Here is a 13431-nt window from a genome sequence, read left to right on the forward strand (position 1 = left end):
CAGGCACATGAAAAGATGTTCAACATCATTAACTATCAGGGAAATGCAAATCAAAACTACAATGGGATATCACCTCACGCCCGTCAGAATGGCTATAATTAACGAGACAGGAAACAACATGTGTTGGAGAGGATGTAGAGAGAAGGGAACTCTCATACACTGCTGGTGGGAGTGCAAACTGGTGCAGCCACTGTGGAAAACAGTATGGAGATTCCTCAAAAAATCAAGGATAGAACTACCATATGATCCAGCTATTCCACTGCTGGGTATTTATCCAAAGAACTTGAAAACACCAATGCGTAAAGATACATGCACCCCTGTGTTCATTGCAGCATTATTCACAATAGCTAAGACTTGGAAGCCACCTAAGTGCCCATCAAGGGACAAATGGATAAAGAAGATGTGGTATATATACACAATGGAATACTACTCAGCCATAAGAAACGATGAAATCCAGCCATTTGCCACAACATGGATGGACACTGAGGGTATTATGCAAAGTGAACTAAGTCAGAGGGAGAAGGTCAAATACCATATGATCTCCCTCATTAAGTAGTAGATAATAACAACAACAAACAAACACACAGAGACAGAGATTAGATTGGTGGTTACCAGAGGGGTAGGGGGGAGGGAGGAGGGCAAAAGGGATAATTCAGCACTTGTGTGGTGATGGGTTGTAATTAGTATTTGGGTGGTGAACATGATGTAATCTATGCAGAAATAGAAGTATAATGATGTACACCTAAAATTTATACGTTATAAACCAATGTTACTGCAATAAACAAAAAATTACAAAAAAAAACTGATTAAAAAAAAAAGCTTATGGGAATGAAAGCGAGAAGAGAAAGGGGATAACTGATTTGAAACTGCAGTATGTTCCCTACTCCATCCTCCTTATCCTACTCATTTTGTTTACTGTAATGCTTATCACCTCCTTATTATCATGTAACTTATTTATTATGCTCACTATTTATTGTCTGTTTCCACCCTGCTCCAAAAAGGCAGATATTTTTATCTATTTTGTCAATAAATAAGAGGCATAAAGTGCAAGAGAAGCAAAAAGTGTGTTTGGGGTCTCAGAAATTGCAATTCCAGGAGCACAGATTCAGGTAGTAACCCAGTGTCCCTCCAGGGAGTAAAAGTCAGGGGCTTTTAAAGGCAAAGAAAGAAGGTTGTGTTACAAATAATTTTAACTGAGGTTGGAGGCAGAGAGCTAGTCTTGGCTAAACATTGATTGACTATTGATTCTATCTTCAGAAAGTCCACAATCCTCAGTCTTTGTGATCAAGATGTTGGTTCTCCTGCTGACTTCTCAAACAATTGCTTGTAAAACAATAGCCCTTTTCGCCTGGTCCAAGGTTCAAGACAGCAAAGCAGTTTCTCTGGAAAGGCAGCTCTGACTCCATTTTAAAATGCCTCCACTATAGTCAATTTTGAGTTTAGTAATTCCAAGCATCTAGAATAAGCAGCATCTGACATATGGTAGGTGCTCAATAAACATTTGTTAAATAAATGAACGAAAGGGCAAGTTTTCTAAGAAGTCAACAGTGGAGAGGAGCCAGAACATAGCCAACAATATGGTTCCTGTCTTCACAGCGCTTGTAGTCTAATTATGAGGTAAGTCTATTGGATTCCATGACTTTCTGCTTATTGTGGGTAACAAGAGACAGGGAAGGACAAAGGGCCCGAGATTCCCAGCTGGATGAAAAGTGATGGGGAATATTCATTTGATAATAATGGTCTGCATTGAGTCTCTTTCCTATTTTGTTCGGAACTGTGATTTAAATATCGTTATTTAACTCGTGTGTTTATCTCACCCTTGAATTAGAGAAAACACATTTGTTAAATTTCTGTACTTCAAGCCTTTCACGCTTGGCACATAGAAGGTGCCGAATAAAGCCTTAGGGAGAAGGGTAAACTGCGCTTGGCGTAGTCCTGCGTGCTTTTCTGAAGCGCTTGCACAGGTACAGATTTTTGGGAGGCGGACCTCGAGGTCTTTAATCTCTGGGGGACTAACTGTAGTGATAAAATAGGGGGAAGTACGTGACTAAATCCAACAGCCGCCAAGAGCAGCACTGTCAGGGCAGCCTAGGAACGAGAACATCTCCCCAGCACCAGCCGCGTCCGGACAATCAAAACTAACCCACGCACTGCATCCCGCCTCGGCGGCCCATCGGCGCCTGCGCGGGCGGCGCCTGCGTGGGGGCGCCGAGAGCGCGGAGCCGCGAGCAGCGCGGCAGCGGCGGGGAATCACGTGGTGCGCCGGCGGCCGCCCCGCCCCTCCGCAGCCGCCTCGCCCCGCCCTGCCCCGCCCCTTTCCCGGCGGGACGCTCGGAGCCGCCCCAAACTGTGCAGGGCGGCCCGGGGTAAGTGTCCGCGAGGGGCGCGAGTCGGGGGAATGCGTTGGGGGGGGCCACGGGGACAAAATGGCGGCGGGGTACGCCCTTTCGCCCCCTCCCCTCTCCTGGGAGTGAGAGGGACTGGGATCGCTGCTAGGGGAAGGGAGTTGCGGCCGCTCGGGTGGGCCCCGGGAGTCCTCTTAGGAGGCCTGGGGGCGGGGGCGCGCAGGCTCTGGGCCTGCCCTGCGGGCTCAGCTGAGGTGTGAGGGACGTGGGACCCCGCGCACGCGACGGGCCGAGGGGTGGGCGGGGGGCTGCCTCACACCCTCACGGGGGGGGGGGGGCCCGCGGCTCGTGTCCAGGCTTCTGGAATGTCCAAACTGCAAGGGGCTTCCGGAGGAGCCTCCCTCCCAGCCCTTCATTTGACAGATGATCGCCACTCGTCTCTCGTTCTCAGCGGGGTTTACCACGCTTTCCCTGCGCCGTGACGCGGGTGTGAGCTCTGCCCACGAAGCAGGGCGGGAACGGTCTCTCCATCTTACAAATGGAGGGGCGAAGAGTTGAACCAAGGCCTCGCACCTGCAAGTAGTAGGACCCAGCCTTGTGCCTCTGGTGGTGCTCCCTTTCTAGCACTTCATTCACGGTCCCCACCGCCAGTGAGGGACGGGATTGTTAGAAGGCAGACAGGAACTGGTCCTCGGAGCAGCACCTGCTGCTGTCAAGTGGCTCTGCGAGATGGGGCCGCTTGCCTGAGAGCAGTTTCCTGCTGCTGGCGAGCTGTATCCCTCATTCTGTTTGTGCTAGGTTATTTTCCATGAAAATAGGTATTCAGTATAGTCATGTTACTGAATAGATAGTAATTCCGTATATATATTATAGTTTTATAGTTTACATATTGGTTTTACCAACGTTATCTATTTCATCCTCATAATCGGAGGTGGAAGGATGGGATAGGCGTTATGCCCATTTTGAACTGAGATTCAAAGAGGTCGTTACTTGCCCCCAGGTCACCCGCTGGTGAATGGTTTATCTGGGATTAAGCTTTCAGACTTAAGGTTGGTATCTGACCACTATCCCACTCCAGTTTATTTTGGTGCTCTGGCCCTTGTATTTTTTTCTGTTAACTATGACTTAACATCAAAATGTGTTGGGTGCATGGGCCAGCTCGTGGCTTAGCGATTGGGTGGGTGCGCTCCGCTGCTGGCGGCCCGGGTTTGGACCCGGGCGCGCACTGACACACCGCTTCTCTGGCCATGCTGAGCCCGCGTCCCACATACAGCAACTAGAAGGATGTGCAGCTATGACATACAACTATCTACTGGGGCTTTGGGGGAAAAAAATAAATAAAAAAAAATGTGTTGGGTGCAGGTTGATTTATGCCACATATTGAAATGATCTGAATAATAACCACTAAGGAATTAACATATGTGTATATTTTTTGTGAGGAAGATCAGCCCTGAGCTAACATCCATGCCAGTCCTCCTCTTTTTTGCTGAGGAAGACTGGCCCTGGGCTAACATCTGTGCCCATCTTCCTCCACTTTATGTGGGACACCGCCACAGCATGGCCTGACAAGCGGTGCATCGGTGTGCGCCGGGATCCGAACCCCGGGCCGCCAGCAGCGGAGCGTGTGTGCTTAATCGCTATGCCACGGGGCTGGCCCCAAGAATTATTTTGGTTCATCAAAGAGGCAATATTTAATATGATTTGGAAAGTTGTCTTTGTGGGAGGAAGTGTGATATGATGACTTGGAAGGCAGGCTGGTTTGAATTTGAATCCCAGCTTTACTACTTGTCATTTCGAAGATTACTTAATTTTTCTGAGCCTTGGTTTCCTCATATGTAAAATAGGAATAATATCCCCCTCATAAATTTGTTGATAGCAAGTAAATGAGGTGTCTGTAAAGCATTTAGAACTGCTCTTGATCCATAGTAAGCCTTCAACAAATGCTTGCTCCTTTCCTTCTTTCTCCCCACTCCCTTGAGCTGCAATTTTAAATTTTCTATAGTTAACAGTCTGGTGGTTTAGATCAATCTACCTGGTGGATTATGCGTGGAAGCATAATCAATGTTATGTACAAGTGCATTTATAAATAATTTTGGCGACTGGGATCCAAAGGATATAGTGTTTTAATGACAGACTTTAAAAATGTTTGTCCTTACGGCTTCATAAATATTTAAGAATCACTAACAGGATGATTTGATATTGACTTTACTGAAAGCTTTATTTATCCACTTTACAGGAATGTTTTAAAGATAAAATGAAGGGGCTTGAGATTCTGTCTTTTCTTTCACCTTTATACCACAATCCAACCTAGTTTTAAAGGAGATGCAAAAATTCTTTGGGAATCCCATGTGAACATTCTTTAAACACTTAGGAAGTGGTGGTGGTATTTAGTGGGAAGTTAAACAGAATTCTCTCTAATGGTGCAATCTGATATCCATTGTGAAATTGACATTTCTGAGGTTGTGGAAGTGAAAACTGCAAATGGTTCATATAACAAAAATTAAGTCATTAATAAAAATCTGTTTCCGGTTTTCTGCTGGGATGGTAACCTTTTTCACAAATACGTTTGGCTTTGGCAGTAGTTCTTGTGGAATATAAACAGCGAAAAGATCTGCAGTCCATTGGTGGAGCCAACCTTAAAAAATTATTAGAAGGAAAGATTTATAGAAAGACTTTTTCCTCTGTGACCTGAAACACTAGAGATTTCATGAAGCTTTACTAAAATAATTACTACTTTTTAATGATAACTTCTTAAAGTAGTAAGTTCTTTATATGTGGTTTTGAAAACATAATGCAAAGTAGAGAGAATAGTAACATGGATTGCTATGTACCAATCTATTTCAGCAATTGCTTATGCATGGACAGTCTTGTCCCTTAAAAGTTACTTGGTCCCCCATTGTTTTGAAGCAAATCTCGGACATGATAGTTCATTTGTCAAGACGTCTGTATGTGTTAGGTCTACTTTTAATCTAGAATTGGAAAAGAGGTAGTTTTGGTATTTTCGAAGAGGCATGTCATGTTCATCAGAGAAAATAAATGCCTATTGGTTGATGTATTCATGGCAGTATGTATAGAAGTGATCAGAACTGAAAACCTCATTAAACAACTTGGAATTATAAAATGTCTATATTGCTCTTCAAAATACTTTTTTACTGTAATACACTTATTTTCCACTTAGCAAAGACATGAAAAATTACTGATAATTTTTAAGTATGCTGACAACAGCATTGTTTGTTTAAGTACCAGACTCAGAAAGGCAAATACTCATATTTTTTTAATTTTCAGAAAAGGCAAAAACATGGGTGATAGATTTTGTCAACATCAGAGAGAAACTGTGATTGCAAACCTTAATTTTTCTACATTTTATTGGCAAACGAGAACAATTCATAGATGTATTCTGCTTTCAGTTAGATGGGCCTGTAGTTTTTAGAGTAGTGCTACCAGCAGGCTTCTCACTGTTTTGGGTCTGGCATTTATTTCTTGCCTTTTCAGAACCTGTGTACCCAAACTCGGATAAAGAAAAGAGAAGCAGGTGTTTCCTGGCACTTGAGCCAGTCTTCACATTTCCATTCTGCTTGGCGATTGTTTTGCCGTAGCCCAGAGTTTCTCAGATTTCATTTATTTGAGTAGCACTGCCAGTATTTTGCTATATCCATTTAAAAAATATTATTTGATTTTTTATTTATGGTAGTGTTATAAATTTTCTTTTAAAATTTAGGTAAAAATGTAGTTCTATTTAAAGAAAAATGTAAATAATAGTACAGGTGGTAGTTATGGCAAATCTGAAAGTAGTAGCTGAATGATTGAAATTTTGGAAATTCTGGATAAGGAATTAGCTTTTTTTTTATCGCTTTATTGAGATATATTTCACATATCATAAAATTCAGCCATTAAAGTGTACACTTCAGTAGTTTTTAGTATGTTCATTGAATTGTGCAACCATCACCACAACCCATTTTAGAATATTTTCAGCACCCCAGTATGAAACTCCATAACTATTAGCAGTCATTCCCCATTCCTGGCCTCCCTTCCCTCCTCCTCATCCTACCCTCTGTCCCAGCCCTAGGCAACCACTAATTTACTTTTTCTCTATGGATTTGCCTACTCTGGCCATTTCACATCAATGGGACCATACAATATGTGGTCTTTTGTGTTTGGCTTCTTCCATTTAGCATGTTTTCAAGATTCATCCATGTTGTAGTATGTATCAGCACTTCATTCCCTTTTTTTTTTTTTTTTAGTAGACTTAGTTTTTTAGAGCAGTTTTAGGTACACAGCAAAATTGAGAGGAAGGTGTGGAGACTTCCTATGTACTCCTTGCCTCTGTTCATGCACAGCCTCCCCCATTGTCAACATTCCCCACCAGCGTGGTACATTAGTTACAATTGATGAACCTGCATTGACACATCATTATCACCCAAAAACAGTAGCTTACATTAGAGTTTACTTTTGTGTTATACATTTTATGGGTTTGGACAAATGTATAATGACCTGTATCCACCAATATATCATACGGAGTACTTTCACTGCCCTAAAAATTCTCTGTGCTCTGCCTTTTCATCCCTCCCTCCCTCCAACGCCTGGCAACTATTGATCTTTTTCCTATCTCCTTAGTCTTGACTTTTTCGGAAAGTTCATTTCTTTTTATGGTTGAATAATATTCCATTGTGTGGATATAGCACATTTTATTTATCCGTTCATCAGTTGATGCACATTTGGATTTTTTCACTTTTTGGCTCTTATGAATAATGCTGCTATGATTATTTATGTACAAATTTTTGTATGGACATATGTTTTCATTTCTCTTGGGTATATACCTAGGAGTGGAATTGCTGGGTAACTTTATGTTTAAACTTTCTGAGGAACTGCCAGACTGTTTACCAAAGCAGCTGCACCATTTTACATCCCCACCAGCAGGGTATGAGGGTTCCAGTTTTTCTACATCCTCTCCAACAGCTATTGTTGTCTGTCTTTTGGATTATAGCCATCTTAGTGGGTGTAAAGTGGTATCTCATGGTGGTTTTGATTTGTATTTCCCTAATGACTAATGATGTTCAACATCTTTTCATATGCTTGTTAGCCATTTGTATATCTTTTTTGGAGAAATGAAGATATGTAGTCTTTTTCACCTGACGTGATGATGGCATTTAACCTGACATGGGCTCTTACTCTCACTCTTGTGCTCACTCACTCTCTATTAGCTTTTAATTCATATCATTAAGTAGATTGCTTCCCAGAAACCCTTTGTGGTATTTAAATACTCTACCGCGACACATATATCCTCTACTTATGTTTATTAATCTACACATTGCAGTACCTGATTGCCCAAGTGCACTTGGAACTATCTTGAATTTAACTTAAAAAAAAATGTATCTTAAGTATCACTGCCTTTCATTTCAGAGGTAGAGACAATAATCTGTCAGGTGTCAAATTGAGTAGTAGTACACAAGACAAGTAGTGAAGTAAGTATTTGGAGTAAATCAGTATCTGGTAGGATTTAGGAGATAGTTCAGTCTTGAGCCTTTTTTTCCCCTTGGAGAGAAAAAGGCATGGTAATTAAAATTTGTGGTCTCTGGGTTGAAAATTTTAGAGCCAAAGCTGAATTTAATCTGTAATTTGGGAGCACATTTAAATTTAAATCATTGCAATCTTTTAAAGTTGTAATTGCATTGCAATTATATAACAAAATCTGGAAAATAGCAAAGAAGAAAATTACTCACAATTCCAGTGGTGTACAGTACCAATTATTGAGTGCTGGTTCTGTGCTATTTGGTGCTTCACACATAATTTTTTTGAAAATAATCCTACAAGGCAGATATTTTTACCCCCATTTTACAGCTGTGAATTTTGAGATTCAAAAATGTTAAATAACTTGCCTAAAGGTTACATAGATTGTAAGTGGCAATCTTGGGATATGAATTGAGGTCTGACTTCAGAATTTATGCTTTTTACTACACATTACTTCTTGTCTATTTCCAGTCTATATGGATCATATGGTACATAAAATCACATGGTACATAAAATTTTGTGTCTGCCTTAAAGAAGTTTGGTATCTAGGCTACAGCTGTCTTGATTGGAAAGGCTAAGAAATACATAGCTTTACTGATGGATTCTGGAATGACCAAAAGAATGTATGTCTGCTTAATCAACAAGCCATCCAACTTCCTTACTTTCCTTCAGAATCTTTATTTAGTGCCTACCATTTGTAAGACACGTCTTAAGTGGGTGAAAGAGACGCTCATTCAGGTACGACTCCTGCCATTCAGGATCTTAAAGTGTAGTAGAGGTGAAAACTCTCAGACAAGGGAAATAGGGAAAAGAGGATAGCACTTACTGAGCATCTGCTATGTGCTGGGTTTTATGTATTATTTTGAAAATTAATTGGGTACCTGTTGTGTGTTACATCTTGTGTTAACTGATGGAAACTCTAGCATGCTACCATTGAACTCTGTAGAGTAGATGTTATTCTCTTTACAGAAGAGAAAACTGAAGGTCTGAGGGGTTAAATGACTTGTCTAAGGTTATATAACTAGTAACTATAATAATTGGCTAGTGGGATTCAATCCCACATCAGTGTGCATTCTTTTCCACTGTACCATGCTGATTTCAGTAGATATGTTTCTCATCTAATCCTCCTAACAACTTTGTAAATTAGGGATTTTTTCCCCCTAAACTGTGTCTTTTTCTTTAAATCAGTTTTATTGAGGTATAATTTACATACAGTGAGTGCACCCACTTTTTAAGTAAACAGTTTAATAAGTATTGACAAATTTTTTTGTGTGTGTGAGGAAGATCGGCCCTGAGCTAACATCTGCCAATCCTCCTCTTTTTGCTGAGGAAGACTGGCAGTGGGCTAACATCCATGCCCATCTTCCTCCACTTTATATGGGACGCCTCCACAGCATGGCTTGCCAAGTGGTGCGTCAGTGCGCGCCGGGGATCTGAACCGGTGAACCCCAGGCCGCCGCCGCGGAGCGCGCGCACTTAACGGCTTGCGCCGCCGGGCCGTCCCCAGTATTGACAAATTTATATATAGCTGTGAACCACTACCACAATCCAGATGTAGAACATTTCCATTTCTCCAGAAAGTTCCTTTGTGTTCCTTCCCAGTCTTTCTCCTTCAACCAAGTTGACCCTCTTTCGATATTTCTCACCCAAGATTAGTTTTGCATTTTCTAAACTTCGTGTAAATGGAATCATTCAGTATGTATTCTTTTGCATCTATTTTCTTTTTCTGAGCATAATGTCTGGAATATTTATCCATTTTGTTGTGTGTATCAGTAGTTTATTCCTTTCTATTGCTTTCTATTCTTTTTTGTGGATATATTATAATTTGATTATCTCTTCTCCTGTTGATGGATATTTGGGTTGTTTCCAGTTTTGGAATATTATGAACAAAGCTGCTGTGAACATTTGTATATAGGTTTTTATGTGGAAATATGTTTTCATTTCTCTTGGGTAAATACCTAGCCTTCATTTTTTTTTTTTTTCGTGAGGAAGATCAGCCCTAAGCTAACATCCATGCCAATCCTCCTCTTTTTTTTGGCTGAGGAAGACTGGCCCTGAGCTAACATCCATGCTGATCTTCCTCCATTTTATGTGGGACGTCGCCACAGCATGGCCTGACAAGTGGTGCATTGGTGCACGCTCGGGATCCGAACTCGGGCCACCAGCAGCGGAGCGCACGCACTTAACTGCTACGCCACGGGGCTGACCCCTAGCCTTCATTTTTATAGATGAGAATACCAATACTCAAAGAGGTTAAATGACTTCTCAGGGTCACATAGCTCGTGATTTGGTTGACTCCAATACCTCTTTCCACCGTATCACGCTTTTCCTCACTTTTTAGAGGTAAAGAATACAGATGAAGTGGTCTGGGAATTCAGATGAAGAAGATCTGTGTCAGCTGGGGATATCAGAGTAGGCTTCATGAAGATGACTTTTGAGCTGGCCTTGAAGAATTAGTAGGCTTTGAATATATAGAGGGTGAGAGGAAAGGAACAAGGTGAGCAAAGATGCTTTAGCATGGGCTTCATTCATTACTAAATAATATTTATTTAATGCCTGCTCAAAGCCGGGCGCTGTTCTATGTTCTGGGACTATAGCAGTAACAAAACCAGTGAACATCATGGAGCTTACATTTTTGTGGGGAGAGCTGGACAGTACACCAAGTAAGTAAATAATATAAGGTGATAAGTGCTTTAGAGAAGAAGTGAGATAGGGATTGCCAGTGGTTGGAGTCAGGATAAATGGGTTGCGATTTTAAATAGAGTGCTTGGGAAGGCCTCACTGAGAAAGTGACACGTGACCAAAGATTAACTCTTGAGTGTTCCTACTGGGGGTCCAATGCGTGTAAAGCCCTGAGGCAGGAGTGGTTCTGGCATGTTGGGGAAATTAAAGAGGCCATTGTGGCTGGAATGGAATAAATACCAGGGAGGAGAGGAGTAGGAGGTGTGGTCAGAGAGGTATGGGGAGCTAGAAAGTTTAGGGCATGGTAAGCTACCATGAGGACTTGGTCTTTACTCTGAGTGAGATGGAGAGGCATTGGCGAGTTGTGAGCAGAGGCACTGCATTTAAAAAATATAACAGCTTTATTGAGATAGAATTCATATACCATGCAATTCAATTTCAAAAATGATTTTCGATATATTCACGCAGTTCTGCAACCATAACCATAATAAATTTTAGAACGTTTTCATCATCCCAAAAATAAACCCTGTACTCATCAGCAGTCACTACCATTTTCCTCCAGCCCCCTAGCCCTAGGCAACCACTAATCTACTTTCTGACTGTATGGATTTTCCTATTCTGGATATTACATATAAATGGAATTACTAAATATATGGTCTTTTGTGACTGGCTTCTTTCACTTAGCATAATATTTTCAAGGTTCATCCATGTTGTACCATGTATCAACACTTTATTCCTTTTTATTACTGAATAATAGTCCATTGTATGGATATGCCACATTTTTTTTATCCCTCAGTTGATGGACATTTGGGTTGTTTCCACTTTTTGGCTATTATGAGTAATGCTGCTATGAGTACTTGTGTATAAGTTTTTGTGTGGACATATATTTTCATTTGAGGTGCTGCATTTTAAAAGGAGCAGTTTCACTTGACAAAGGATAAATGACCTAGGCTCTCATCCCAGAAGACAGTTTGGTTCCAATTACTGCTTGCTTTTCTTTGTTCGTCAGCTCTTCCTACAGAGTTAGGCCATTGTTTCTAGCCATTTCCCTGTTCCTTTGTGTTCTGTCTAGTTTCTCTGCTTTGATTTCTTTGAGTGAAGGTTAGGCCATGTTAAATACGTTCCCTGAAAGGTAGGATCTGTTCTGTGTAGAGCCTTATGTAATTGGTAATTAAGATATTCTGCTAAAATCTTAGTTTATGCAAGTTCTTAAAGAGAGGTTACACAGTGTTTTGTATACTGAGTTGGGATTTATTACTGGGTTATAAATCAAGTCAGTCAAAACAGCATTTAAAAAATGAAATGGGGGGGCCAGTCTGGTGGCACAGCAGTTGGGTGCGCGTGCTCCGCTTCGGCGGCCGGGGGTTCACAGGTTTGGATCCCAGGCGCACACAGATGCACCACTTGTCAAGCCATGCTGTGGCAGTGTCCCAGATAAAGTAGAGGAAGATGGGCACAGATGTTAGCCCAGGGCCAATCTTCCTCAGCAAAAAAGAGAAGGATTGGCATTGGATGTTAGCTCAAGGCTGATCTTCCTCACAAAAAAAAAAAAAAAGAAAGAAATAGAGAAGGAAATATCAGAATACATCTCACACAATATGGATAAATATTACTTCATGAAACTTTTGTTTCAGTTAACCATATGTGTGAACTAAGTCAAGATATAAAGTATGTGTGTGTGTGTTTATCGATTGTAGCAAAAAAACTTTGAAGCCTCTGTTTCTCTTCCATTTTTTTTTTTGTTTGGTGAGCATTGAGGTGTTCAGCATGGTGTATTTAAAATATGCTATAATATATCCAAACAAGCAATATAAAGGAGTGGATTTTTTTTTTGTTGTTGTTTAATATAATGAGAAACCTGTGGGGAATGAGATTTGTATCTTTTTGTGAATAAATATGATTTTATGACAATTTTATCACTAATAGTGTATATATATATTTATTATTGTAGGAGTTGCACCCCATGGGTTTATATGGTCAATGAGCTTCTTGGCACAGAAGAGAATTAGAGAATGATGGTAAGTGGTCAAGCTGCCTTAAACACTAACCTTAGTTTTTTTGGCCGCCTTCTTTCCTCCCTTCCATCTATTTTTCACTTATTATCTTTTTAAATATAATATTTGTTATATACAAGATACTCTGTGGAACACATTTGTTGTAAAGCACAGTAATAAAGTGAACAGCTATGAATGTACTGTTCAGTCTGAGAGCCCAGGAACTGTCGCCTCTATCTCAGACTTACTCCTAACATTCGTGGGTCTTAGGGCAAGAATACAAATGGAAGCCAGCTTCTTTTATGTCTTATCTTAAAAAGTTAGAAATAAATTCATGCCAACAGCTTGACCGGCTTTCCCACCCAGGACCTAGCCAGCTCTCAAAGGAGCCATATTCTCTCTGGGGCAGGCAGGGTAGAAGCTGGGCCAGGGCGGTCTCTGAATCTGGGATGGGGACTGATGTGGTGAAACTCACCAGAGAGCCTGGGCAGACAGGTTCCCCTTCCCTACACTTTACTTTTCTAACTTAAGATTTTCAGGCACTTCTAAGTATCTCCTTAAACTATGCCACTCAAACCCAGGAGGACGAGAGAATGCAGTTATATGGGGGAACCCAATCTGCCTGGACACTTTCTTTGGTAGATTTAGGGTGTTCATTCTTAAACAAAAACAGTTATTTTTCTCTGGATTCCCAGCATAGAGGCTGTGATTTGCTGCCCCTCCTTCTCCTCCCCTCATTGTCTGACCTGGGGGAGTCCCCCTTCAATTTGTGAATCCTCTCTCCTAATTCCTGTTGCCTCAGTTAGTTACTGATTATCTTTGGGTTTTGATATTTTTGATATTTCGGTAGGTGGAATCTTCTACAGTGTAGAGCTTGGGGCAGGGGCCTCCTGCTCTGGGTG

General features: G+C 41.2%; 1 protein-coding gene across 3 annotated transcripts in view; it reads left to right on the forward strand.

The window, feature by feature from the left end:
* The first annotated feature begins 2317 nt into the window (after nucleotides 1-2317).
* The window catches only part of SCAPER (S-phase cyclin A associated protein in the ER), a 440234-nt gene continuing 429120 nt past the window's right edge, over nucleotides 2318-13431 (forward strand). For 2 of the 3 annotated variants that reach the window (XM_058542150.1, XM_058542152.1), the window contains exons 1-2: nucleotides 10085-10350; nucleotides 12487-12553. In XM_058542150.1, the coding sequence (XP_058398133.1) occupies nucleotides 12548-12553 (6 nt within the window). In that variant the 5' untranslated portion in view covers nucleotides 10085-10350; nucleotides 12487-12547. Of the gene's footprint in view, nucleotides 2367-10084; nucleotides 10351-12486; nucleotides 12554-13431 lie in introns of those variants that run through there. The other variant, XM_058542151.1, reaches the window with a different exon arrangement.

This window comes from Diceros bicornis, chromosome 5, assembly GCF_020826845.1.
Source record: "Diceros bicornis minor isolate mBicDic1 chromosome 5, mDicBic1.mat.cur, whole genome shotgun sequence".
Classification (NCBI taxonomy): domain Eukaryota; kingdom Metazoa; phylum Chordata; class Mammalia; order Perissodactyla; family Rhinocerotidae; genus Diceros; species Diceros bicornis.